Genomic DNA, 24,890 nt, shown 5'->3' with positions numbered 1-24,890 from the left:
CATCGTTAAAAAATCTACAAACAATAAACGCTGGAGAGGGTGTAGAGAAAAGGGAACCCTCTTGCACTGTTGGTGGGAATGTAAATTGATACAGCCACTATGGAGAACAGTATGGAGGTTACTTAAAAAACTAAAAATACAACTACCATATGACCCAACAATTGCACTACTGGGCATATACCCAGAGAGAACCATAATTCAAAAAGACACAGGCATCCCAATGTTCATTGCAGCACTATTTACAATAGCCAGGACATAGAAGCAACCTAAATGTCCATCAACAGAGGAATGGATAAAGAGGATATGATACATATACACAATGGAATACTACTCAGCTGTAAAAAGGAATGAAATTGGGTCATTTGTAGAGACATGGATGGACCTAGAGACTGTCATACAGGGTGAAATAAGTCAGAAAGAGAAAAACAAATATCATATATTAACACATATATGTGGAATCTAGAAAAATGGTATAGGTGATCTTATTGGCAAAGCAGAAATAGAGACACAGACATAGAAAACAAATGTATGGACACCAAGGAGGGAAGGGGTGGGTGGGATGAATTGGGATATTAGGATTGACATATATACGTTATTGATACTATGTATAAAATAAATAACTAATTAGAGCCTATGTATACTTAGGGAACTCTACTCAATGTTCTGTGATGACCTAAATGGGAAGGAAATCCAAAAAAAGAGGAGATACATGTATATGTATAGCTGATTCACTTTGCTGTACAGTAGAAACTAACACATTGTAAAGCAACTATGCTCCAATAAAAATTAATTAAAAAAAAAGAAAAGAAAGGGAGTAGTGTTACATTATCAGGTATTGATAAATAATTAAGAATTTTATGACTTTAATATAATTATCTCAGACTTTGGAACATAAAGTTGAAAAAGGAATAAAGATGCAATGCCATGTAACTAGGGAATTCTGGATCTGAAAGGACCTCAGAGAGCACTCACTCCAGCTCCCATTCCCCAGACACCCATTTCATAGAGAAGGAAACTAAAGCACAGAGATACTGAGAAGACACCCTAAGGTCTCACAGTGCTATCTGCAGAGCGAGGACAGAACTCGGCCTGCTGCTTCCCAGGCCCTGACCCCTGTGTCTACAACAATTAAACCGTGTCCATAATCCCATGCAGACAATCCTTTGCCTGTGCCTATATCTACCACCAACAAAACATATTACCGAGTCTCCTTTAATAAAAATTAACCAGTTGATTGCAGTACCTTCCCTTTGCAGTGTGGAAACAGGGCCAATCTGAGGACTGCCATCCACTCAACTTAAGGAGAAAGACCTTTTTCATGAACTCATCACAGATTTATCTGAGTTCTTACTTGTGCCCAAGAACTGTGCTAAACCCTGATAGAAAGCTGAGTACTCAAGTTTCCTTCAAGTATTGGATAGAGACCCGTGACGACCACATAGCTGGAGACACGTTAAAGCAGATGTAAACAGATTGCAATGGAAGCTTTGGGGGTGGTGTAACCAAGGAGCCAAGAGAAAGTGGACAGTGAACCCTACTTCACCTGGACAAATGACAAGTTACAATGTTAAAACATATATAAAAATTTAAAAGGCAAGGGAAGAACAGATTTCCTTTAAACATGAGAATTCTGCAGTGATGAGCTGCAGTTATGTAATTTTATAACCACAGTTTGGGTAGCTCACCCTGGCCTTCCAGGACCTGGATCACATTCAGATCCCAAGAACTCTGATGTTAAAGCCAATTGTACTTTAAAACCCAAAATATTCCATAATAGCAGGAGATCATTCACCTCTCTGTGTCTCAGTTTCCTCATCTGTAACGTGGAGATAACAATAATAGTGTCCCACTGATGGGGTTGCTGTGAAGATTAACTATCAGAGCATGTCAAGGGCTTAGAACAATACCCGGGACAAAGTAAGTGTTCAATAAACTTTGGCATATCAGTATGAGAAGACCGATGGTCACTGAAAACTCACTTCTTAATATGAAGGTATGAATGCCAAGGGAGAAGATTAGGGAAGGTGTGTCAGCCAGGGTTAACCAGAGAAACAGAACCAGTGGAAGATAGACATTAAGAGATTTATTGCAAGGAATTAGCTTATGCTGTTGTGCAGGCTGGCTGGACAAGTCTGAAATCCCTACAGCATACCCTCAGGAAAGGCAGGCTAGAACTCTCAGGCTAACTGAAGTTAAGTTATGGCCCAAAGGCAAAATTTCTCCTTCTTCAGGGAAGCCTCATTCTGCTCTTAAGACTTTCAATGGATTGTGTCAGACCTACCCAGATTATTAAGGAAATCTCCTTTACTTTTAGATTTCTTAACAGCTTTATTTAATTGATACATAAAGAACTGTACATATTTAATGCATATAATTTGATGAGTTTGGACATATGCAAACATATGCAAACTCATATGCATATGAGTTTGAACCTGTGAAACCATCACCAGAATCAAGGTAACAGATCCCACACGTTCCAACATTTCCTTATGTCCTTTTGACTTGTTTTGCGATAAAAACACATAACATGAGATCTACACTATTAACAAGTTTTGAAGTGCACAACACCATATTACAAACTATAGGCACAATGTTGTACAGCAGTTCTCTAGAACTTACTCATCATTGCGTGACCGAAACCTTACATCCATTGAACAACAAGACCCTAATGCCTCCACCCCTCAGGAACCTCTATTGTAGTCTCTGCCTCTAAGAGTTTGACTGTTATAGATGCCTCATAAAAGTGGAGTCAAGCACTAGTTGTCCATCAGTGACTGGCTTATTTCAGTTAGCATAATGTCCATCCAACTCACAAATGGCAAGATTTTCTTCTTTAAGGCTGAATAATATTCTATTGTATGTATATACCACATTTTCTTCAGTCATACACTTGGGTTATTTTCATATCTTGGCTATTGTGAATAATGCTGCTGAAGTTAACATGGGAATGAAGATATCTCTTCAATATCCTGACTTCAGTTCTTTGGATGTATACCCAAAAATGAGATTGCTGGATCATATAGTAGTTCTATTTTTAATTTTTTGAGAAACCACTATACTGTTTTCCATAGCTGCTGCACTGTTTTATATTCCCACCAACGGTTACAAGGGCTCCAATTTCTCCATATCTTTGCCAACAATTGTTATCTTTTGTGTTTTTTTAATAATTGTCATCCTAATAGATATGAGGTGATATCTCATTGTCATTTTGATTTTTCATTTCCTGATAATTAATGATGTTGCGCATCTTTTCATATACCTGTTAGCCATTTGTATATCTTTTTTGGAGAAATATCTGTTCAAGTCCTTTGACCATTTTTTAATCAGGTTATTGGGGGTTTTTTTTGCTATTGAGTTGTAAGAGTTCCTTATACATTTTGGAAATTAATCCCTTATCAGATATACGGTTTGCAAATATTTTCTCCCATTCTATAGGATGCCTTTTCATTTTATTGATGGTTTCCTTTGCTGTGCAGCAGATTTTTATAGCTCCTGTAGGAGTTTGATATAGTCCCACTTGTCTATTTTTGTTTGTTTCTTGTGCTTTTAGTATCATATCCAAGAAATCATCACCAAGATGAATGTCAAGAATATTTTCCCCTGTGTTTCTTTTCTAACTGATTTACAGTTTCAAGTCTTATGTTTAAGTCTTCTATCCATTTTGAGTTGATTTTTGTGTATGGTGTAAAGTAGGGATCCAATTTCATTTTTTTGCGTGTGGATATTCAGTTTTCCCAACATCATTTGTTAAAGAGACTCCCTTTTCCCCATTGTGTATTCTTGGCACCCTTGTCAAATATCAATTGACCATATATGTATGGTTATTTCTGGGCTATGTATTCTGTTCCATTGGCCTATAGATCTGTCTTTATGGGAGTACCATGATGTCTTAATTCCTGTGGCTTTGTAATATATTTTGAAGTGATGTCTTCAGCTTTGTTCTTTTTCTCAAGATTGCTTTAGCAATTCTGTGTTGACAAAATTCAACACTTTTTCATGATAAAAATGCTCAACAAACTAGGAATTACCTCAACATAATAAAGGCCATATATGACAAGTCCACAGCTAATATATTACTCAATGGTGAAAATGTTAAAACTTTTTCTCTAAGATTAGGAATAAGACAAGAATGCCCTCTCTTGCCACTTCTTTTCAACATAGTGCTGAAAGTCCTAGTCAGAGTAATTAAACAAGAAAAAGAAATAAAATCCATCTTTGTCACTTTCTAGGTGTCTAGTCAAGTCACTTGACCTCTCTAAGCCTGTGACTTGTACCTGTGAATGGCAATAATAATATTGTCATTTCAGGGTTATCATACAGGATTAGAGACCATAAACACAAATGGCCTGGGCTCATAAGAGATGATCATTTAGGACAAGCTCCAAAGTTTAACTTCTTTTAGTTCAAAGATTACCTATTGTTAACTGTGTGGTGTTGGAAAACTTACTTCACCTCTCTGTGTCTCAGTTTCCTCATCTGTAAAATGAGCTTAATGAAAAATTATTCTGTGTATTAAGTGAATTTACATATGTAAAGTGTTCAGAACAGTTTCTGGTACATAGTAAGCACTATATATTTTGTAATTATTATAATTTGCTGTTTTGTGGTTGGTGGGGGGAATTAGGTAGGCAGGAAACCTCGACTTTCGTCTGCACTGGGTGAACTTGCAGGAGTCACTTCCTTTCTCTTCCATTAATTTCCTTCTCTGTAAAATGAGGGAGTTGACAAGACCATCTGTCGAGCTCAGACATTTTAAGATGATATACCTAAACTATACTGTGAGCTGTGGGACTGTGGAAGACCTCCTGACTTGTAGACAGTTTTGAGCTGCCACTCTGTCACCAATCTGTCAAAGTTTCCTTATTGATTCACACCAAGAACCTGCCTCTGTCTCAGCTTTTCTGCAGGGCAGTTGATCTGTTTACTTTTCACCATGACATGTTCCTCTGTCAGCTGTATCAGAGCTGTCATAAGCCAGCTTCATGGCAGGGAGAGAAAGACCATGGTTTTATTTTTCTGCCTCACTGTGTCTTCTTTCCTCTGGGACCCTTCTGAGAAAGGTCGAAACAGGATTCTGCAACTGCCATGATGAGAAATGCCACCAATTGAAGAAGCAGGGTCCATGTAAACAGCGGTGCCTGCCCCCCAGGAGGCCAGGCCTGGAACCCTGTTGGGCCTGACTCGTCATCCAGCCCAGGGGAGTTCTGCCCCAGAGAGAGCAAACGTCCTGAGTGTTATGGTGGCAGGTGGAAGGAGGGCAGTAACTAACCAAAGCATGACGGGAAATCTAAGAGAAGGCAGATAGGTGGTTTTGCTTGAGATTTGGTGACAAACCAAAGTACTACATACATTCCCTCTTGCTTTTCCTATATTCTAATGGAGAGATTAAAAGAAGCACAGTAAGACACAAGGGAGTGTTGAAAAGACTCTTTTGGCCCCTTTGCCTTTTTATCTGAAGACTCAGAAGACTGAGTAAGTGTCAGACTCAGATGTCCCAGGGCTGTGTTCACTACTGTGCACAGTTAAGAGCCTGAGAGGCAAGGTCCCAGAAACACACTTCCTTCTCTTTCTGTGCCCAGGCCAGTCAAGCTTTCTTTTGCTTCTGGCTCCAGGTAATGACTGTGTGAGTGTCAGGGTCAGTAAGGAGGGGCTGGCAAATAGAGAGAAAAAACCCTGTTGTGAGTAATTGAGATCAGTAGACAAGTCTTTGACAGTGTGATGTTCACAGTGCACATCCTGAGTGATGTTTCCCACTGGGTGGATGTTGATACAATCCACTGTGACAGAAAATAAATGAGTAGGAATAAGTTTGGGGGCGGATTATGTTTCATTCGGGGCATATTTCATTTTAGGTCTGTGTGGTATTCCACAGGTCAGAAAATAGATTTACAAACCAGGTTTTCCTGGCAGGACTGGCCACTGGGGTCTTCATCCCAAGAAAGAACTAGGCTGCCCCTTGAACGCCAATATTCCAGGGAAAACCTCTGAGTAAATGTCTCCTTGCTGCCTCAATCTTATCTGACTTCTGGGGTTCCTGGCTGCAGATCCCTGGTTTAAGATGTAGAAGCGATATCTGAAGTGCTTGAAACCCTAGTCCAACCTCCACCCCAGAAAAAATGGGGACTCCCTCTTCACCTAAAGATGTGTGACCAAGCAGAGAGATGGCTACTGATTTAATCTGCATCACACTGCAAAGTGTTACTTGCAAGCCCAGAAGTTAGCCTTAGTGGTGTTAGATGGAGCCCTCTTGTTGAAAGGTCGCATCTTAGGTGTGATGGACGCCTGCTTTTTACCAGTGTAACTCACCTCTCACTGTTTTTCACCTATTTTTCATGTGGGTACAATTAAAGATCTCACTTTTTGCCCTCTGACTTGTTTTTCTTAGCATCGCTCTTTTGCCTTCAGAAAAAAAAATAATAAAATGTGATTCATATGATCAAATCATTAAACATAAGCTGCCACTGTAGAAGCTACAGGCATGGACTCAGGCACCTGATTCCAGCTATAAACCACAGAGGCTCTCTTCTGTGGGAAAAACAACACTGGAATTAGAGTCAGGATACCTGCCTTCAAATCCCAGGTTTCTCATTCACTGGATAGTCCCTTTGACAAGTGACTTATCTCCTTTTGGTCTTACTGGCCTTACCTGAAAAATCGGCAAATTATTAGTCACTGCTGCATCACAGGGCTGCTTGAAAGTCATGACAAAAAGGCTAAGTAAAACCAATGGAAACCAAAGGGATACCTCTTCCCACATGCTGTCATCCTAGACTTTTGATCCAGACCAACTGTCCTTCATCAGGTCTTCCTCATAAAGTTTGCATTGCCTTTAGCTGCTGTGGATGAATTCTTAAGTTAAAAAAAAATACTTATTTTCTCTTGCAGTGCATTGTATGGGACTGGGACTCCAATGGCAAACATGACTTCATTGGAGAATTCACCTCAACATTCAAGGAGATGAGAGGAGTAATGGAAGGAAAACAGGTATGTGGTAAGCCCCTCATGGCATTTCCCCCAGACTCGCCTCTTGCAATGCCTCCTTAGCACCCAGCTATACACCGAGCAGCTAGAGGTGAGACATTAATACATGATTAAACATGGCCAGGAGGGAGCATGGTGGGAACTGAAATCTGGGCTCTAGTGCCAACCCAGCTCATAGCAATTGGTTGTGACCTTGGACAGGACCCTGCTCCAAGGTGGTACAGTTTCTCCACTGGCAAAATGGAGAAGTCAGATGAGAAAGTTTCTAATTTCCTTTGGCTGTGTAGCCTTGGACAAGTGACTTAATCTCTGTGCGCCTCAGCTTTCTCACCTAAAATAAATGAAGGTGATATTGGTACTTACCCGGTAGCATTCAGTGAAGATTAAATGAGATAAATCGTGATACGCACTTGGCGGGGTGTCTGGAACTTCCAAAATATGTGCTGGTGTTATTATCATGTTGCAGTATTCTTTTAGATCTACATTTCCATGACCTGGTGGCATTAATTACACATTTAATGCTTTGGGCAAATTATTTGATTACTCCAAATTTTTATTTTGGGCACCAGATTTTCATTTAGTCTCACCATTTCACTCTTATACTCTTGATACCAAGACATAAACCCAAACACTACCACATACCACAGGGGCACATAGGGATTTCATTGCATCACACAGAAGCCTACACCTCCTCTTTGTATCTCTCGGACACCCATACTCTGATGGATACATACATACATCTATTGGTCAGTTGCTGTCGTCTGGACCCTGACCATGTAACTTCTTCTCTGATCTGTTCAGGATTCACCTGCCCAGTGTCAGCTGCAGAACCTGAATCTCTTTGCCTGAGGGCTTTCTGTGGCTGCTGGAGCCTGCTCTGCCCATGCCTACTGCAGGCTGGACAGTCGGGGGAATTGTACACATTTCAGGGAGCAGCCCTCAACAAATTGCTAGTGGGAGATGGGATATAAATACCCCAGCTCTCTTGCCCTTCAGGCGGCAAAACTCTGAGGCATGCTCTGTGAAGTTACCCAGAGTTCCCCAGCAGGAAGCAGCCCTGGTTGCCCATAGGGTTACCTGAATGGATCACGTACCCCTTTTTGGCTGCTTCCCTATTTCAATTCCCCACTCTTTTATTGTTCCTTCCTGGTATTACCTCCCAGATGAATTACTTGTACTTAAATCCTTGCCTCGGCGTTAGCTTCTGGAGGAAGTCAAACCAAGCTACCTGCCATCCTTACTCTGGGAGCCACTGTCCCCATAGAACAAAAAGGAGTGACAGCAGAGAAAGACTTTTTCCCCTAAAGACCCTGTGCCTGGCCTGCTCAGAAGTGCTGCTTGGGGAAGATTGTCCCAACTCACTGTTCAAGTTTCTCCTTTCAGATGTAAGTCAAGATGTAACCAGACTGGATGGAAATAAACTAACATTCTTTAGAATCAGAGGCTTAATCTGAATCAGACCATTTGTTGAATACCTCCCTTTGGCCTGAAAAGTCAAGGGCAGCTTTCTGCATAGCTCCCACAACCTGCTAAACAAGCTGTTACATACCCAGCATTGCAGGAAACTTGTCAGACACACAGAGACCTTCACCCACGAGCAGGCTTGCAATTTCAGGGGTACAGTGAAAACCAACACTAAACTATAAATAAAGTCACTACCCAAATAACTAGGAATTTATCCAGAGACGTTGTTGCTTCTTTGAATGTACAAGACCAGGCTCTGTTGAGCTAATAAATCAATGACAGTTATCAATACCACCCGCTAGAGTTCTAAAGAGTTTTACGAAGTTTTGCCTTGTTCTGCTTTACAAATAGAAATAGCCAAACCAATAAACATGGGAAACACTTCATCTTTAGAATCCTAGGAGGATATTATAGCATACATCACAATTGAAGCACGCTGAAGTCTGATGCTTTCAAACAAACAGAAGTGAATCTTGAAGTCTCTCTGAGGAAATGGATGATATGCTACTGTACTTTTCTGTATCACTGAGACACCAGAAAGGTTTTGGTGCAACCACTCAGTCCCTATTCTGACACGTCTGCACCCAGGGAACTGTTCTATTATTTATTGACTCCACTAATATTTACTGAGGAGCACCTGCTAAGGGTCAGGCTCTAGGTGTGACATGAGTGTGCATCATAGTAAAATATAAATATGAATCAAGTAAACAAAATATGTAATTATACATTGTGCCAAATGCTATTAAAAACTGAGCCAGTTTAGTTATAAAGGTATAACATAGAAGAGATCAGCTGAAAAGGTGACATTTAACTTGAAGGCCCTTAAAGATGAAGTGAAGCCAACCATGTAACAAGCAAGGGAACAGTATTTCAGGCCGAGGGAACAATATTGCAAAGTACTGAGTCAGGAAAGAGCTCGGTGTGATTAAGGATCTGGAAAGAGACCAGTGTATCTGGATCAGAGAAGGTGAGGCAGCCATGCATGTGATGTGGTCAAGAACAGAGGCCAAGGCCAGGAAAAGCAGATTCTGATAGCTCAGAGAAAAGAGTTTCAATTTTCCTATAAATGTGTTGAGAGCACACTGAAGCCACAGTCTCCAATTTAGTAGCTACTGGCTACATACACCTATTTCAATTTCAATTTTAGTAAGTTTAAGTTAAATTAAGTTAAAATTTCAATTCCTCCATCTTTCTCTCTCTCTCTCTCTCTCTCTCTCTCTCTCTCTCACACACACACACACACACACACACACACACTCCAAGTGCTCGTGTGGCTAGTGTCTTCCACATTGATAGGTGCAGACATGGAATATTCCCATCATTGTAGAAAGTTCTATTGGGCAGTGCTGCAAAGGGGTCTAGGCTGGAGAATTACATTAATTTTTTTAAAGATTACTCTGGCTACTGTGTAGATAATCAGTTACAGAGAGAGACAAGAGAGTGAGGCAGGGAGATCTGTTAGGAGGCTACTACCATAGGCAGGACAGGAGGTCAGCAATCTGGGCTGAGTTCCCCTGGGAAACTTCTCTCTGTTCCAAATGGGACTCACTCTTGCACTTGTGCCTACACATCTGAGGTAGCTGAAATGTTTCTCCACGTGCTCTTTCATCCTCCAGGACACCAGCTTAAGCTAATACATGGTGAAAATGTCCCAGCAGCCAGAGGAGGGCAAGCCCCAGTGCACAGGGGCTTGTCAAGCCTCTGCTCATATCACTTGCTAACGTCCCATCGGTCAAAACAAGTCACCTGACTAAGCTCAGAGTCATTGTGCACTGGGAGGAATGGGTCATTGGCGCCAATGCTGTATCAATCTACCCACTCACATCTGCCTCAGAAATTGCTTCATTTTCAGATACTTCCAACTGTCAGAGAGTGAAAATTTGTCTTCTGAGTAGAAATCCAAGGATCTACTCCCATAGGATAGTGGGCAGGAGCATTCCATGACTCTTGGATGTTTGACTTTGTCAGTAGTCAAGGTACAGTTGGCTTTGTCCCCTGAAGCCTTCTGTAGGCTGAAAGGGTTGAGATCTCTTCACCCTTTAGCTCCCAGCTACCTCCTCAGTTCTGATTCTACCTCTCACAGAAGCCTCTCTGGCAATCTAATGCGCCACCGTTGTGACTGTCTCAATCCATTATTTTAGTCCTCTGTGAAGTTAAGCAAACTTATCATCATCCTCACCAGCTTCCTGTAGCCAGTATTCAATGTCCCTCAGTTTTCCTACCTCTTAAGTCAATTCCCAGACACTAAGACTCAGCATTTGGGTTACTCAGCTGTGTGTCCCCAGATCTCTCCTTCCTGCTGCTTAATTTGATCCCATTAATAGCAAGCATTTATAAGTGTCAGGCACTGTTCTAAATGTATTACAGGGGTTAGTCATTCAATCCTCACAGTAACCCTATGAGATACCTACAATTACAAGCTCCATTTTACAGAGGAGACATGCAAGACATAGAGGAATCAAGTAATTTGCCAAAGATCACACAGCTGGAAAATGGAGGAGCTGGGATTCACACCAGGCAGAGTAGTGTCGGAGTCTCCCTCTGCACCACTCCTCCTTACTGCCCCTCCAGATGTGAAGGGATCAGCTAGAGACCATGGGCCAGCCCTCAGGTCCATCTGCAACAGTGCCCAGGGGCCTCGTCACGAATTATTCCACTTCTTCCTGAGCTGGCAATCATGCTATAACCTTTCTTGTTTCAGGTGCAGTGGGAGTGCATCAATCCCAAGTACAAAGCCAAGAAGAAGAATTATAAGAACTCGGGCATTGTGATTTTGAATCAGTGCAAGGTATATACATAGCCTCTGTCTTCCAGGGGTATGAAGCTAGGGCTGTCTGGGAGGAAGGTTGTGTGGACAGAAGGAGAGAGTGTCAAAGAGATACGATCTTTTTTAAACAAAAATCAGAAAGTTAAGGTATTAATGGACATACATTGTAAGCATGGATAGTCTTGGAACTGTGGTAGGCCAATGCCACCATACCCTCCACAAGGACAGTCCTGCCCCCAAAGATAGGAGAGTCCTGGTCTTCCCAGGGCAGCACCAGAGGGAGGTCCCCAGAGGGGGTCACCAACATTTCTAAAGCACCTTTTCTGTGCCTATCCCAGCGTTCGTTGCTTTATATGTGACACCTCCACCATGCCGAGAGGGTACCATGAAAATAAGACAGTGGGGGAAGATTAAAGGGCCTAAAAATTCCTCCCAGAGGGGCTCTAACTTTGCAGAAAATCCCATCTGGGAATAATTTTGCTACTGGTTGAGTACTTACTATGTGAAAATAACTATAATACGTTCTGTTTACTCTTATCACAACCCTGAGATTTCTACTTTCAAATGAGATTGTGTAACCAGTTTGTCACACACATGGTAAGTTTAAGAGCTGAGATTTTAGTCTCCGTCTGTCTGACTCAATGACATAAGACTTATGTGCCATCCAGTTTCTCTCTATATATATCAGGTTCCTTCACTCAGAGTTGGCCTTTCCTGGCTGCCAGGAGCTGCAGGAACTCATCCTTACATAACAAGAGAGTAAAGAAAAAGACTGATGGGTCTGGCTTAGGTCACATGCCCACCCCTTGAACCAATCACTGGAACTAGGAGATAATGCTTATGATTGGCCATCTGGGGGTCACTGTTTTAATAATGGCTTTCTGTGTATTTTATGATGCTTTAACATCTTGGGGCCCTGCATACTGGGGAGGAACTGCCCCTCCCAGAGTTACCTAATTCCTAAAGGTAGCAATCAACTTGCCTGTGAGCCTGTCTTTGACATGCAGACCAATCCATCCAGAGCCTATACCCCCAGCCACCCCCTTTCCTGAACTCTCACACACCAAGACAATATTCCGCCTGCCCTGTATCACCCCAGAGCCAGGTTTCAGATAATTAGAGACCATCCCTATCACCCAGAGCCTCGTAAGTTACTCAAACTATTGAAACCTAAACCTGCTTAACTTCTTACCTTGCTTCATGCATTCCTTTCCACAAAAACCATGATAAAGATTTTTGCCTGTGCATTCCCCTCATTCCTCTTACCTCCTGACTGACCCTAGTGCTTCCCCGTGTGGCCCCCTTGTGTGGCAGGACATTCCTCCTGTCCCTTGGGGAGCTGTGAGTAATAAACTCTTCTTTCAAAGGCAGTTGTCTCTGGTCATCTTACCTACCTGTACAGACCAAATCCTGGTACATTCAGAATAGACCTGTGACCATCCCTGTGCCCATAGCAGCAGGAGAAAAGAAGATCCAGATGAGCCAGTTCAACTATCCATCTCTGTGAGGTGATTGTGCACATATCTGTTTTGATCTAAGAGTTCAGCACTCAAAGGCCATGGTGATCGAACTCATTTATTTGGTGTACAGACAGTAGTAGGGTATCCCAACTATCAGGCAAAGCATCGCCATAAGGAAGCCAGGAGCAGGCACTATTCAGGGAGCCCAGTAAATATTAGCCCTGAGACAAGTCTGCCAATAGATGTGTGCCACCTGAAGGTGGTGCCTGGAAACACTACCATAGGGTTTTATGGGTCAGTCTCTGAGAAGCTGCCCTGAGCATCAGATGGAGTCTGAGAAGTGAGGGTCAAAAATCAGCTAGTAGTTGTCCTGGTAAAAGGATCCAGATTGTGAGCTCAGTGGCTGCAGGTACCATGCCTATTTCTCACATTCCTGTATCCCTAGCATCCAGTGCATGGTGGGGGCTTAATAAATCCTTGTTAAATAAATAAGTAGATGAATGTCACCAAGACTCAAGCATCAGAATCATAATGAAGCAGAAATTAAGACTAGAAATCAGTAAGGTGTGTGAGAACACAGATGCCAGGGGTTGGGAAAAAAGCAGGGACCCTGCTGACTTCCAGCCTAGAGGTTGAGAGGATGAACTGTGCTGTCAAGACCACCATCATTTGAGTTCCACCTCCATCATCTTAGCCTCAGTTTCCTCTTCTATAAAATAGGCACAATAATAACAATAGCATCAACTTCACAGGCTTGTTCTAAGAATTAAATGAGGTAATGTATGTCAAGTGCTTGGTGTACAGTAAGTTCTCAATAAATGTTAATACTTGTTGCTCATGGCATGGGAGGAATCTCACTAGCTGGCAGCTGGCAGTAAAGACCTTCTCAGGTAATTGTGATCTTGAAGTTGCCCATCTTGATCACTGTGGTGTTAGGAATGTTACCAGAACTGGGACTTAGACACGGGCAGCGAGACTGAAGCCAAGTGTGAGACTTCATTCATTTCAAACCAGTGGTGACCCTTGAAAACACAGTATTAGTCTCACCCCAGAGGCAGAGGCTGATTAAAATCATGTGTAAACCAAAAGAGAGGGTAGCAGGAGATGGATGGCTGCAGCCCTCACAGGCCCATCTAAATTCAGCATTGCTTTCTTTCTTTCCTTTCATGGAACAAAATCAGCTGACCCATCTTTTTCTCACAGATCTTTCTCTGCTTTTTCCTCTATGTCAGCATAACCCCAAAGTGTAGGCCTCTAATCTATAGGTATACAGATCATACTGTTCCTAATACAGTTTCCTCTCCTCCTCCCGTGCAGATCCACAAGATGCATTCTTTCTTGGACTACATCATGGGTGGCTGCCAAATCCAGTTTACAGTGAGTTGTTTCCATATTTGTCCTTATTCAGGAGTAAGGTTGGGGAGTGGTGCTGGGTGTGGGGCACGAGGAGATAAAAGTCTGTTAAGACCCTGCGCCAGCTTTGCTCATGTCTCACCGCTGAAATATCATACAGTAACATGTTTTTACAAGGAGGTCATAATTCTGTTTTCCTCAGTGAGTATGGTTTTCAGCGCCACGTCAGGAAATTCCTGCCATTCAACCTCAAGTGGTTCGGGCAACCAGCCTAATGCTTTCCGTTCTTTCCATGACTACATGAGGCAGGAGGCAGTGGGTGGGTTGCCAGGTCCCATCACTGCATGAAAAGGGTGGGAAGGAAGTGAGCCGCGCTTGCGCATCCCACTGGACAACGGCAGACGTCTTGGTTGTGTTCGTGTGGCCAGACCACGAGCATCCATGTCATGTCCAATGGTCAGTGCCAAGAGTAAGCCATCCAAATGGTTCATCAGTCAATGAGAAAGAGAATTCCAAAAGATTGGAAAACCAGTCTTGCAAGGTTGAAAACTAGAATGAGTGAGTGGATTGAGGATCACCTCCTACATGGAATCTGTGAGCCCATGGGATTTGCACACTCCTAATACAGATTGGAGGGTCGGGGTAGACTGGATCTTTTTTAAGTGCCTGGGTGGGCCAAGATTGTGAGTCCATCTGCCCTGGAACAATTTGCTTTCAGTGGCTTCATATTCAAAATCCTACTAAGTTTAGGCAGACATGACCTGCAGAAAGAGAATACCCAGATGACAAGGAATAGATCTGCTAAAACCTATGGGAAATCAACGTGGATGTAAACAAGGGGAATCCAATTTGTGCAGCATTTGTTCCTCATCTTACAAAAGTGTACTCGTGAAACTCAGCCCTGTTTAGCTCCCTAGACAGGCTCAGTCATGTGAGGAAGGCAAGGAAATTGGTTTGAGCCCAAGAAAGTAGACAGGAGCAATATATTCCTGAGACTAGGGATAGTGGTACCCAAAGGACTAGAAGGGGGTTCCCCGAGGGGTTGAGATAAGGCATCTCCCTAGATAGAGGCTTGTCCTCTGCTATAACCTCAGAGGGGTCTACCTATGTCCTGCCTAAGCTCAGGCCATTGTTCATTTGCCCCTGAATACTTACAGGAGTTAATTATAGATTTTGGTCATTTCTTTGAAGTCTAAGTTTCTCTAAAGACACACCGACACAGCACCCACCCCTTCCCCCCCTCCCCACCCCCCCCCCCCCCCCCGCCTTATACACACTGGCATGTTTAGAAGGTAGCAAACATGTGCATTGTGGGCACACACCCCTGCCTCCAGCTGTCCTGGGCAAATGGAGGTGGAGGAGTCAGCAGTGTCACAGAGGAGATAGTGTCCCATGATCTTAGGCAAAGGAATGATGCAGAAAACTATTTATAGATTCTTCAAGGGAAAGCTCTAACAATTTGGGTCTGTTTTAGATTCTGTAGATCCCATGCTTTTGAACAGCTCTTTATTCAACCTTCAGGGGCTTGCTTTGCCCTTGGAGTTGGGCTACAAAGAATTGGCCCCAGGGAAAACTGAAGTTTGACCCCAGAATGTTTCCAGCTCTACACCCTGACTCATGAAGGGGAGAGGAGGGGAGATCGTGTGGCCCACCTGACAGGAGGATTGCTCTCCTGGCTTTGTTTTCCCCTCCTTCTCACTTTTGCTGATGCTCCCAGCTGGAAGGGACCACCTCAGTGGTTCTCACTACCACCTTCCCAGCCCCGGCTTCTCAGCCATCCAGGGTCCACGGATCGACCTGCGGGAGATCTGGAGTGAGTCTGGAACAAGGCATGTGAACAGGGGGAGCATGTGCAGATAAATGCCGAGGAGACCAGACCATCAGCAGTGCCTGCAACAAAGCCCTTCCTCCTGGAGGGCTCCAGGCCGAGGACGCAGGAGAAGGTTGCTAGGTGTTCTATTTTGAGCTTTCTATTAAAGAAAACATAGCAGCCACCTCATTGTCATTTTCCTCTAAAATTAAGTCAGCTTTCCCATTATTAATTTCTTATTACTCAAGCAGTGCTATCTAATGTAAATGGCAAGCTGTAATACAAACTATTAATAACAATTAACATGTCTTAATAAATTTGGTATTTATTATATGCCCAATCATTTTATTGAGGCCATCTGGAAAAATGAAGGGAATGTGGCAGAGGGATGAGAAATGAGAAGAGGGCTTCCTGGTGTAGAGACAGGCAGAGCAGGGGGAGGGAGGAACGAGGTTCTGTTGCAGTCACCCCACCCCTGAGCTCTCCAGAGTTGAAATCTCCCACTGGCGCAGAGGATGGCCTGAGATTCCTAAGCAGGCCCCGGAGCTTCAGCCAGGATGAGCCTCCGTCTCCCTGGAGACAGACCTTCAGGAGCCAGCAGTGGAATACAGTTCTGCATGTTTCCTCCCCTCCTCACGCTTCTCGGCCCTGCCCCTGTGCCCAGGAGGCCTTCCTCTTCGGGTGCATCAGCCGGGCTCTCCTGCTCATGGATTTTGGTTGGATTTGACCAATGGTAGGCAGCAGCCAGAGGTCAAACAATAGGAGGAGAATGAAGTTGGCGCACTTCTTCCCCACTCTCTACCCACCAGGTTGCTGTTTGGCAGTGACCACATTCCTCTACAGAAGGACACAGTTCCCTTCAGGTGTCCTGCCCTGCAAACACTACTCTTACTCGGTTCTACTAACTGCCCCTCTTGACCCTTTCTACTCAGCCTCCCTTAACACTTTAGAATTGTCCTTTTATTAAATTCTTCTCAATCATCCCTTTTGAGTGGACCATTTGCTTCCTGTCAAGACTCAGCCCAATACACACTACAAACAGTGGTGAGAAGAAAGCTTTTGTACCTTCCACTGATGCCTGGAGCTCCTGGTTCCACCTTAAGAATATCAAGAGCAGAGCACCTTTCCCTTCAGGTAGTAGGCTGATATAAGTTGCTCAGAATACTTCTGTTGAATGGTGGTGGATCAAAGCCTAAATCTTCAAGAAGAGATAAGGTTTAGGGAAAAGAAGAAATTGGATAAATAAATGTGATACTATGTTTTTGCTTTAAAAAGCACCCCTGTGAACTTAAATATTTATGCATCCATATATTCTAATGATAAATACTGAAACCTTACTTGGGTTAATGTGAATATGCAGGATATATTTAGGGATTGTTGGGGAAATGGTTTAGATTGAGAATTTGAAGGGCCTTGAATTTTGAGGTAATTAGGTGGATGTGGGAATGTTCAGAAGACTCTTGGGCAGGACTCGGGAGCAATCAGGCACATGCTTTAGGGAAGTAAATCTGGGAGGTCTTCTTGAAAGGGACTCTGAAAGAAGACATTAAAACCCACTGTAGCTGTCCTGGTGATGGGTAGTAAGAGGTAACTAGAGGGGCAGCAGTAGGAAGGGGCACTGTGGAAAGAGAGTCTACTAGCCTTGACTTATGATACAGGAGGAGACAAAAGGCACAGGAGAATGATGAGTCCAGGATGACTCAAATCTTTTGTGCCTGAAGACAAAGCATGGCAGTCCCATTCACAGAAATATGGAGACCAAGAGGAGCTGCCAGACAACAAGATGAATGTCCTCATGGATGCAGTGGAAGTATTTTCAGGTATCCCAGTGGAGATAGCATTTATAAGTATGGACCTCAGTTTCAGGAGAGAGGTGGAAACTGCACATACATGCGTCTGGAGGAGATGGCTAAAGAGAAAAATACAGAAAGACTGGGGGCTTCGTGACAGAATATTGTGGAAGGTCTGCATTTGTCAGCAGGGGAGAGAGGGGCAAACAGTAAAGAGATGCCAGAGGGGGAGGTCCCAGAGGAGGCAGTTACTCAGATGATCAGGAGGAAGTGTTACAGGATCAGGGGCAATAATCTCATATGCTAAAGAGAAGATAGAAGGTGAAGAATGAAAAATGGTGACTGGGCCATGTGATGAGTAGGCACAAATCATCTTCAGAAGAGCAACTTCAGCAGAATGAGACAGGAGACCCAGGAGGTGGGGTGTAACATACGGTGAGGAGGTGAACACAGTGGGTGTAACTACTTGTTCAAGAAGGCCGACAGTGAAGGGAAGGCAAGAGGTGGAAAGGAGAGTGGCAACCTGAGGATGAGAAGAGGGGAGTTTTAGGCTATGAAATAAGCAGAGAAGGCCCCAGGGAGGGAAGGACATAAAGGATGCTTAAAAAAGCCCCAGTCGATGATTCTTCCTCTTTTTTTGTCACATGGACCATTTGAAATCTGATACAAGATCTTTATCCTCTCACTGGAAAGTGCACACACCCAATTCTCCACACCATTTCAGGATTTCAAGGGCACCCCTGAGGACAACCTTTGTTCCTTGTGTGAATCTTTGAGTCGTAAGGACTCCGGAGCAACAGTCGTGTTGTGGTCTTGGAGGACCTGAGCAGAGGTGAAGCAGAGACTTGAGGGAGAGAGATTGGGTTCCATGTGTTTGGCACGTGGCACAGCAGCTAAAAGGAAAACCAGATACCAGACTTTCATATACAAAATACACAACTACAGACAACATAGATGAGGCCGACTCCATAAGATATTTGAAGAGAAAATGATAGAAGAATTCAATGTTTCTTTTGAAAGTTATTGCCTTTCCAGATGCAAAAAAATGTTCATTGTAAAATGAATTTTCACAGAAACAGGTTGTAAGCAACACAAATGTCCAACAATAAGGTAATAGCTATATAAATCGCAGTTTCTCATTTAGGTGGACTATGATAAAGCCATTTTAAGTGGTAATTATAATGATTGGTAATAACATAAGAATATGTTTATGTCATAGTGTTAAGTGAAGAAAAAAAGAACATAAAGCAAAGCTACCCTATGATTACAACTATGTTAAATGTTTATATATAATTATATTGTATGTTTTATATATAAATTTTAAAAATATTTTGGATACATATATTGTATATAACTAAAAAGAAAAAATATGACTTACCAGACTAGTAGAATCCTGAGTGGTCATTTTTTTTCTTATTATATTCAGTTGGCTCTTTTTATTATTGTAATTTTTTTTTAATTAAAGAGGGTAGGGGCTTCCCTGGTGGCGCAGTGATTGAGAGTCCGCCTGCCAATGCAGGGGATGTGGGTTCAAGCCCCGGTCCGGGAAGATCCCACATGCCGCGGAGCAACTGGGCCCGTGCGCCACAACTACTGAGTCTACACTCTAGAGCCCGCAAGTCACAGCTGCTGAGCCTGGGTGCCACAACTGCTGAAGCCCGCATGCCTGGAGCCCGTGCTCTGCAGCAAGAGAGGCCACCGCAATGAGAAGCCTGCGCACCACAAGGAAGAGTAGCCCCTGCTCGCGGCAACTAGAGAAAGCCCACGCGCAGCAACAAAGACTAAACACAGCCAAAAATAAATAAATAACTTTTTTAAAAAATTAAAGAGGGTATTGCTTTCCTTTATCTCTGATTGTATAGTCTACATTTTAATAATATAATATGATATAATATAATAAGCTGAATGTGGCTTCTCCCAGATTAACCTTGAAGCCTAAGAAAAGAGCACCTCTTAAAGGTCCTCTCATGTCATCTTTTCTGACCCTAACACACTTGAGACATCCTATGCCCAAGCTGTGTCTCAGTTTAAGTTTTAAATCCTGATTTTATATCCCAGACTAAACACTGACGGATTCTGGTATAGAACCCTGAGAAATGAGGATGAGTCCTGGGATGAAGAAGAGAGTGCTTTGCACTTTCCAGGAAATGAACCAAGCGACCTCTGGGGTTTTTCCCATCTGGACTAGGTTCTTATTTCTTTGCCTGCTATAGGGTTTTGAGGAAACAGAAAAGCACAATAATTAAACCTATCATTTAAGAAATAGTCCAGACTAAAGAGTATCTCCACCTATAGGTCCAAATTGTATACAAATCTAAAAAACAAACAAACAAAAAAAGCTGCCCTATAGCAGGTGATATCACAAAGGTTGCAGAGAGATTGGGCAGCTAACCAGAGATGGGTTCACAGCAGCTTTCCCCAGAAAACATCTGGGAGGTTCTCAAAGGGTGCATTTTTTCACCGGCAGGGAAGGGATATGAGGCCTGGGCTCGTTTCAGGTAAGAAGCTAAAAATGTCCGAGGAAGGATACTCATCTTTAGCATCTGGGGACTTGGCAGCATGGAGGAAGCAAGCATTTTGCTTTCTTACTTTACAAAGTTTTGCAAAACTGCTCATGGCTCTGCTTAATGAAGAGCGAGACCTCCTGGGCAGAAGGGGAAACAAAGGAGGCCTGTTCCTGGGCTGCCCGCTGGGAAGATGGGAGAGCACATCGGAACTGCAGGCTTTCCTGAATGCTTCATAGCAGAAGATGAAAACGGCAGCTCTGCAAGCCCGCCACATTAAGGAAGCCAGGAGCCGGGAGCCTCCTCCGCAAACTGGCATTTTTCGGTCATTTTCTTGCTTTTATTTCTCAACTTAATCCCATCTTTCACAGCCTCCCTGTTGCTTTTTAAAATAAACCTAACCTTTCTCTCTGTTCTCTTTGCACTCATGCTAACTTAAAGAGCGCAGAGAATTCTTGGTAGAAGGCCACCTCCTGAAGACAGAGATTTTATCTCCAGCCTCATCAAGGAGACCAGAAACCATCAGTTGCCAGGAAAGAAAAAAAATCTTTTAGCTGCCTTGTACCTGAGACTGTCCATTTACTGTCTAGTCAAATGATAAAATATTTTTATGAGCAGTGGGAATTACAGAAAGTAGTAGGTGATAAAGGTCATTGGTTTATTTCCTTTTTCATCAGGTAATTTTTAAGTTCACACCCTTCCCCAAAGTTACATCAGTATCTTCTGAGCTAGAATAGCCTCTGGGGTTGTCACAAACATGGGGGCCATCCCCATGGGAAGAGTGGAAACCCTAGAGGCCTGCCTGCAGAAAAAAAGCAGTTTCCATTGCGCATGTCTGTATGTCCCTACAGGACCACCAGGAACAGGCAACACAATACCGCCTTCTAACCTTGAACTTCAGGTTGTCCCACTACATAATCTCCTCCATCCCCAAGGAGATCTGGCCGCTCCCTTTCCCTAACTGGCATCCAACTTCACAATCAGTCACCGAATCCTATTTGTTTTCTATGCTTAATATCTTCAATCACAATCCTCTTCTCACCACCATCTCTGCCCCACCCTGGTTTGTTAAGCGTAAGGGAATTATTCCAAGCCTGAGGATGAAGAGTTGATAGAAATGAAAAGATATACCAGCACTGGGACCAGAGTGAAGAAAGAGAGGCACCTAGGATGCAAAATTTAAGGAGGCATCACTCTCGGATCAGGCAAGTGTAGGGTCAGCTCAGATGAGTGCCTTCCTGAGTCACCTCTCTTTCTTTACCCTAATCCCAGCCCTATGATTTTTTAAAAATTTTAGTATAGATTGTTGCCAAAATCTGTTAAGCTCATCCAGATGTTACATCCACTTCTCCCCATACCACAGGTACTCATCCAGGTGATACACCTGGGCTCAGATGCTGCCACTTGGTGCCTGAATGCTTGGAGTATCTAGCCTATGCCTGGGAAGATAAGATGTTCAATTATGTTGCTTGAGTTGCCATTTTTCTTTATGGAGGTTTTTCCCTCTGTTCTTTATATTATCTGATTTCATTCTCTGGTTTTACATCAAGACACCAGCATATTTTTTGTCATCACAGGATACCCTTGACAATCAGGTAATCAACACATGGTACAGGTTGCCAGTTGCAGTGTTAAGAAACACTGGTAGATTGGGATGCTCCATGAAGAGGGGAATCATAAACACAAGTGAGGGGAGCCACAGGTACTCATTATTAATAATAAAATATCAAACCTGCCAGTGATTTGCAATACTTGCAATGATATTAATAAATCAGAGCAGAATCAAGGTTGTCTCCATAATAACATCCTTGCATCCTCTAGAATTTTCTACAGCTCTAAAGTGCTTTCCTCAGTGGAAGAGAAAGAGGTGGCTTTACTTCTAGCCTTCCCAGCACTATTTTTACCTTCTAAACACTATGTACACATGTGAGGTGCCATGATCTCTTAAGTGTGTCTCATCAGAACAAAAAGGCAGAGAATGGTGGGTGTGTGTTGGAGCTTAGTACATCCAAGAGTCCCTGAGATGTTTGATTTCTCCAAACACTGTCTCTCTGGTACCTCTTGAGTGTCCTCCTTGGAGAAGTTTTCCAGGGATTGTCTGCATGTATCTGGACCTCTGTCTGGTTGGGGCCCCATGGGTGAGACCTGGAATGCTTTACACCTCCTTCTCGTTCACAAAGTGCATGTAGGCTCCCCAGCACCACTCCTGCCACCTCAACTAGCTTTTCACCACAGTTCATGTTGTCTTCCTCTCTTTTCTTCAGTGGCTTGGCTTTCACCTTCAGGATGAAATCTATCTCAGAAGATACTGGATTTCACTGGTCCTTTTAGGTCACTCCCAGTCGTCCTCAGTAACCCATTCTCCCACTGTTTCAGTTTTGTTTTCTTTAAAAAATTTTTTTTCTTTTAATGTTTTTAGTGAAGTGTAGTTGATTTGCAATGTTGTATTCATTTTTGCTGCATAACAAAGTGATTCAGTTATACATATACATATACATACTTCCTTTTTCACAATTTTTTCCATTATGGTTTATCATAGGATATTGAATATAGTTCCCTGTGCTCTACAGTAGGACCTTGTTGTTTATCCATTCTGTTTTTTTTTATTTTATTGAAGTATACTTGATTATACTGTATGATATCACTTATATGTGGGATCTAAAATACAATACAAATCAACATATCTGCAAAACAAAAACACTCACAGACATAGCTAGGGGGGTAAGGGAGGGGAGGAATGGGAGTCTGGGATTAGCAGAGGCAAACTATTATTATATAGAGAATGGATAAATAACAAGGTCCTACTGTATAACACAGAGAACTATATTTTCAATATCCTGTGACAAACCATAATGGAAAATATATGAAAAAAATATATATGTATAACTGAGTCACTTTGCTGTACAGAAGAAATTAACTCCCACTGTTCTTCATACACACACACGTGCACACACACACATATACACACATTTTAGTTGCTGTTTTCCTACCTTTTGCAGTTGCTTTGGTCATAAAGTGTTGTTCATTCAAGGTATTTCTTCTCTCTTAAATTACTGTAGTTGCCTCCTGGTTAATATCCCTACCTCCAGGCCAAATCTCCTCATCCTTCATAAGAATAAAACATGCCCATGAGATGTCTGGACATCCCAGTCACAGACTTACTCATTCTCTTGGGTATATAATGATATGATGAAGGAGCAGAGTCTTTGGAACCATATAGACTTGGGTTTAAACCCAGCTCCATCCCCTATGACTTTGTGACCTTCATCACCTTTGAGCATCAGATTCATCAATAAAAAGGAATAATAATCTCTACCTCCCAGAGTTTTTATGAGAATGAAATAACACAATGCCTGTAAAGCTGCCAGTGCAGGTGTCTGACACATAGTAGGGTTTCAACAGAGGTTACCCCTCCCTTCTTCCCTTTTTTGTCCAAAGTAAGGGCATCTAAGCATTGGGGGAATACTCATATGACCTTTTTTGAAACACTTAGTATTATATTAGCGTTTTATCAGTTTGTACTCCCTTATTGAAAACATCTGGAGGTTCTGAAAATAGAATTTGAATCCTGCTTAATTTTATTTTCAACATAGTCCTGTGGAGGGGTGAGGAAGAAAAGGGGAAAATTCAGTGATGAAAGAATAACTTTACAAAGGAACAAAAGAGAGGTTGTTAGTGAATTACTGTTAGTCGATGCTTTTTCTCTTCCAGTTACTTTGATTTGATTGCAGTCTTACAATATAAGATGAGGTGACATTTTTTTCCATCAATGTTACTGAGTCTGGTCTTTCAGAAGCAGACATAGAGCACATAACCCCTTTCCTCTGTCCTTCCAGAACTAGCATCCCACCTTAAATCCAATGAGATATTCCAGTGGTTTGTTATAAAGGAATTTTGTCAAATGTTATGCAAATAGCATTTGTCATTCACAAGATCATAAGAGAAAATAGAGCCTTTCTATCATCAGTCAGCCAGTGAATGGATTCTGTTGAGCTGGATGCACCATGAACATTCCTTTCTTTCCCTACAACTCCTTTCATTTTAATCCCTCTCTCCCCACTCTCCACCTCCAAGATTAAGCATTTCTTTGGAGAGGTGTTTGCTAGGTTAACTTTCATTGAATTGGTGATGATATTAGAAATCAGAAGAAATACACCTTCCCATTTTAGCACCACCCCCAGGTTAAAGAATTTTGTTGTTGTTGTTGTTAAGAAGTGTCCTGTGTGGGACTTCCCTGGTTGTCCAGTGGTTAAGAATCCACCTTCCAATGCAGGGGATACAGGTTCCATCCCTGATGGGGAACTAAGATCCCACATGCCTCGGGGCAACCAAGCCTGCGCACCACAACTACTAGCTCATGAGCTCTGGAGCCCACACGCCACAACTAGAGAGAAGCCCGCGCACTGCAACGAAGACCCAACACAGCCAAAATTAAAAAAAAAAAATTGTCCTGTGAGTCAACTTTTATTTAGATGATGATGATGTAGGGGGTCAGAAAAAACTTAAGTTCAAAGATAATGCCCACTAGGTGGCCAGACAGAGGTTTCTCTTCTCTACTTGCCACTGACAATGCTGTAGACTTCAGGCATCTTCTCTGTTGTGGGTGGGTTTTTACATGAATGAGCGTTACACAGAGCTGCTTCTGGCAGAAATTTTATTATAACCACTTCAGCATCTCTCTCTGCAACTGATCACTCATGAAAATAGCAGTGGCTTTGTTATACAGACCACATCTTTAACACAGAATTTAGTTTTGAGAGA

At 42.7% G+C, this 24,890-nt stretch overlaps 1 protein-coding gene across 1 annotated transcript in view; it reads left to right on the top strand.

The window, feature by feature from the left end:
* CPNE4 (copine 4) overlaps positions 1-24,890 on the top strand; it is a 421,313-nt gene that overhangs the window by 371,696 nt on the left and 24,727 nt on the right. The window contains exons 7-9 of the mRNA XM_065877050.1: positions 6,886-6,984; positions 11,147-11,233; positions 13,990-14,049. Coding sequence (XP_065733122.1) covers positions 6,886-6,984; positions 11,147-11,233; positions 13,990-14,049 — 246 coding nt within the window. The remainder of the gene's footprint in view (positions 1-6,885; positions 6,985-11,146; positions 11,234-13,989; positions 14,050-24,890) is intronic.

The sequence above is a fragment of the Phocoena phocoena genome, chromosome 4 (genome assembly GCF_963924675.1).
Source record: "Phocoena phocoena chromosome 4, mPhoPho1.1, whole genome shotgun sequence".
NCBI lineage: Eukaryota > Metazoa > Chordata > Mammalia > Artiodactyla > Phocoenidae > Phocoena > Phocoena phocoena.
Note: the sequence above shows the minus strand (reverse complement) of the source record. Positions and strands in the feature narration are given on the sequence as shown.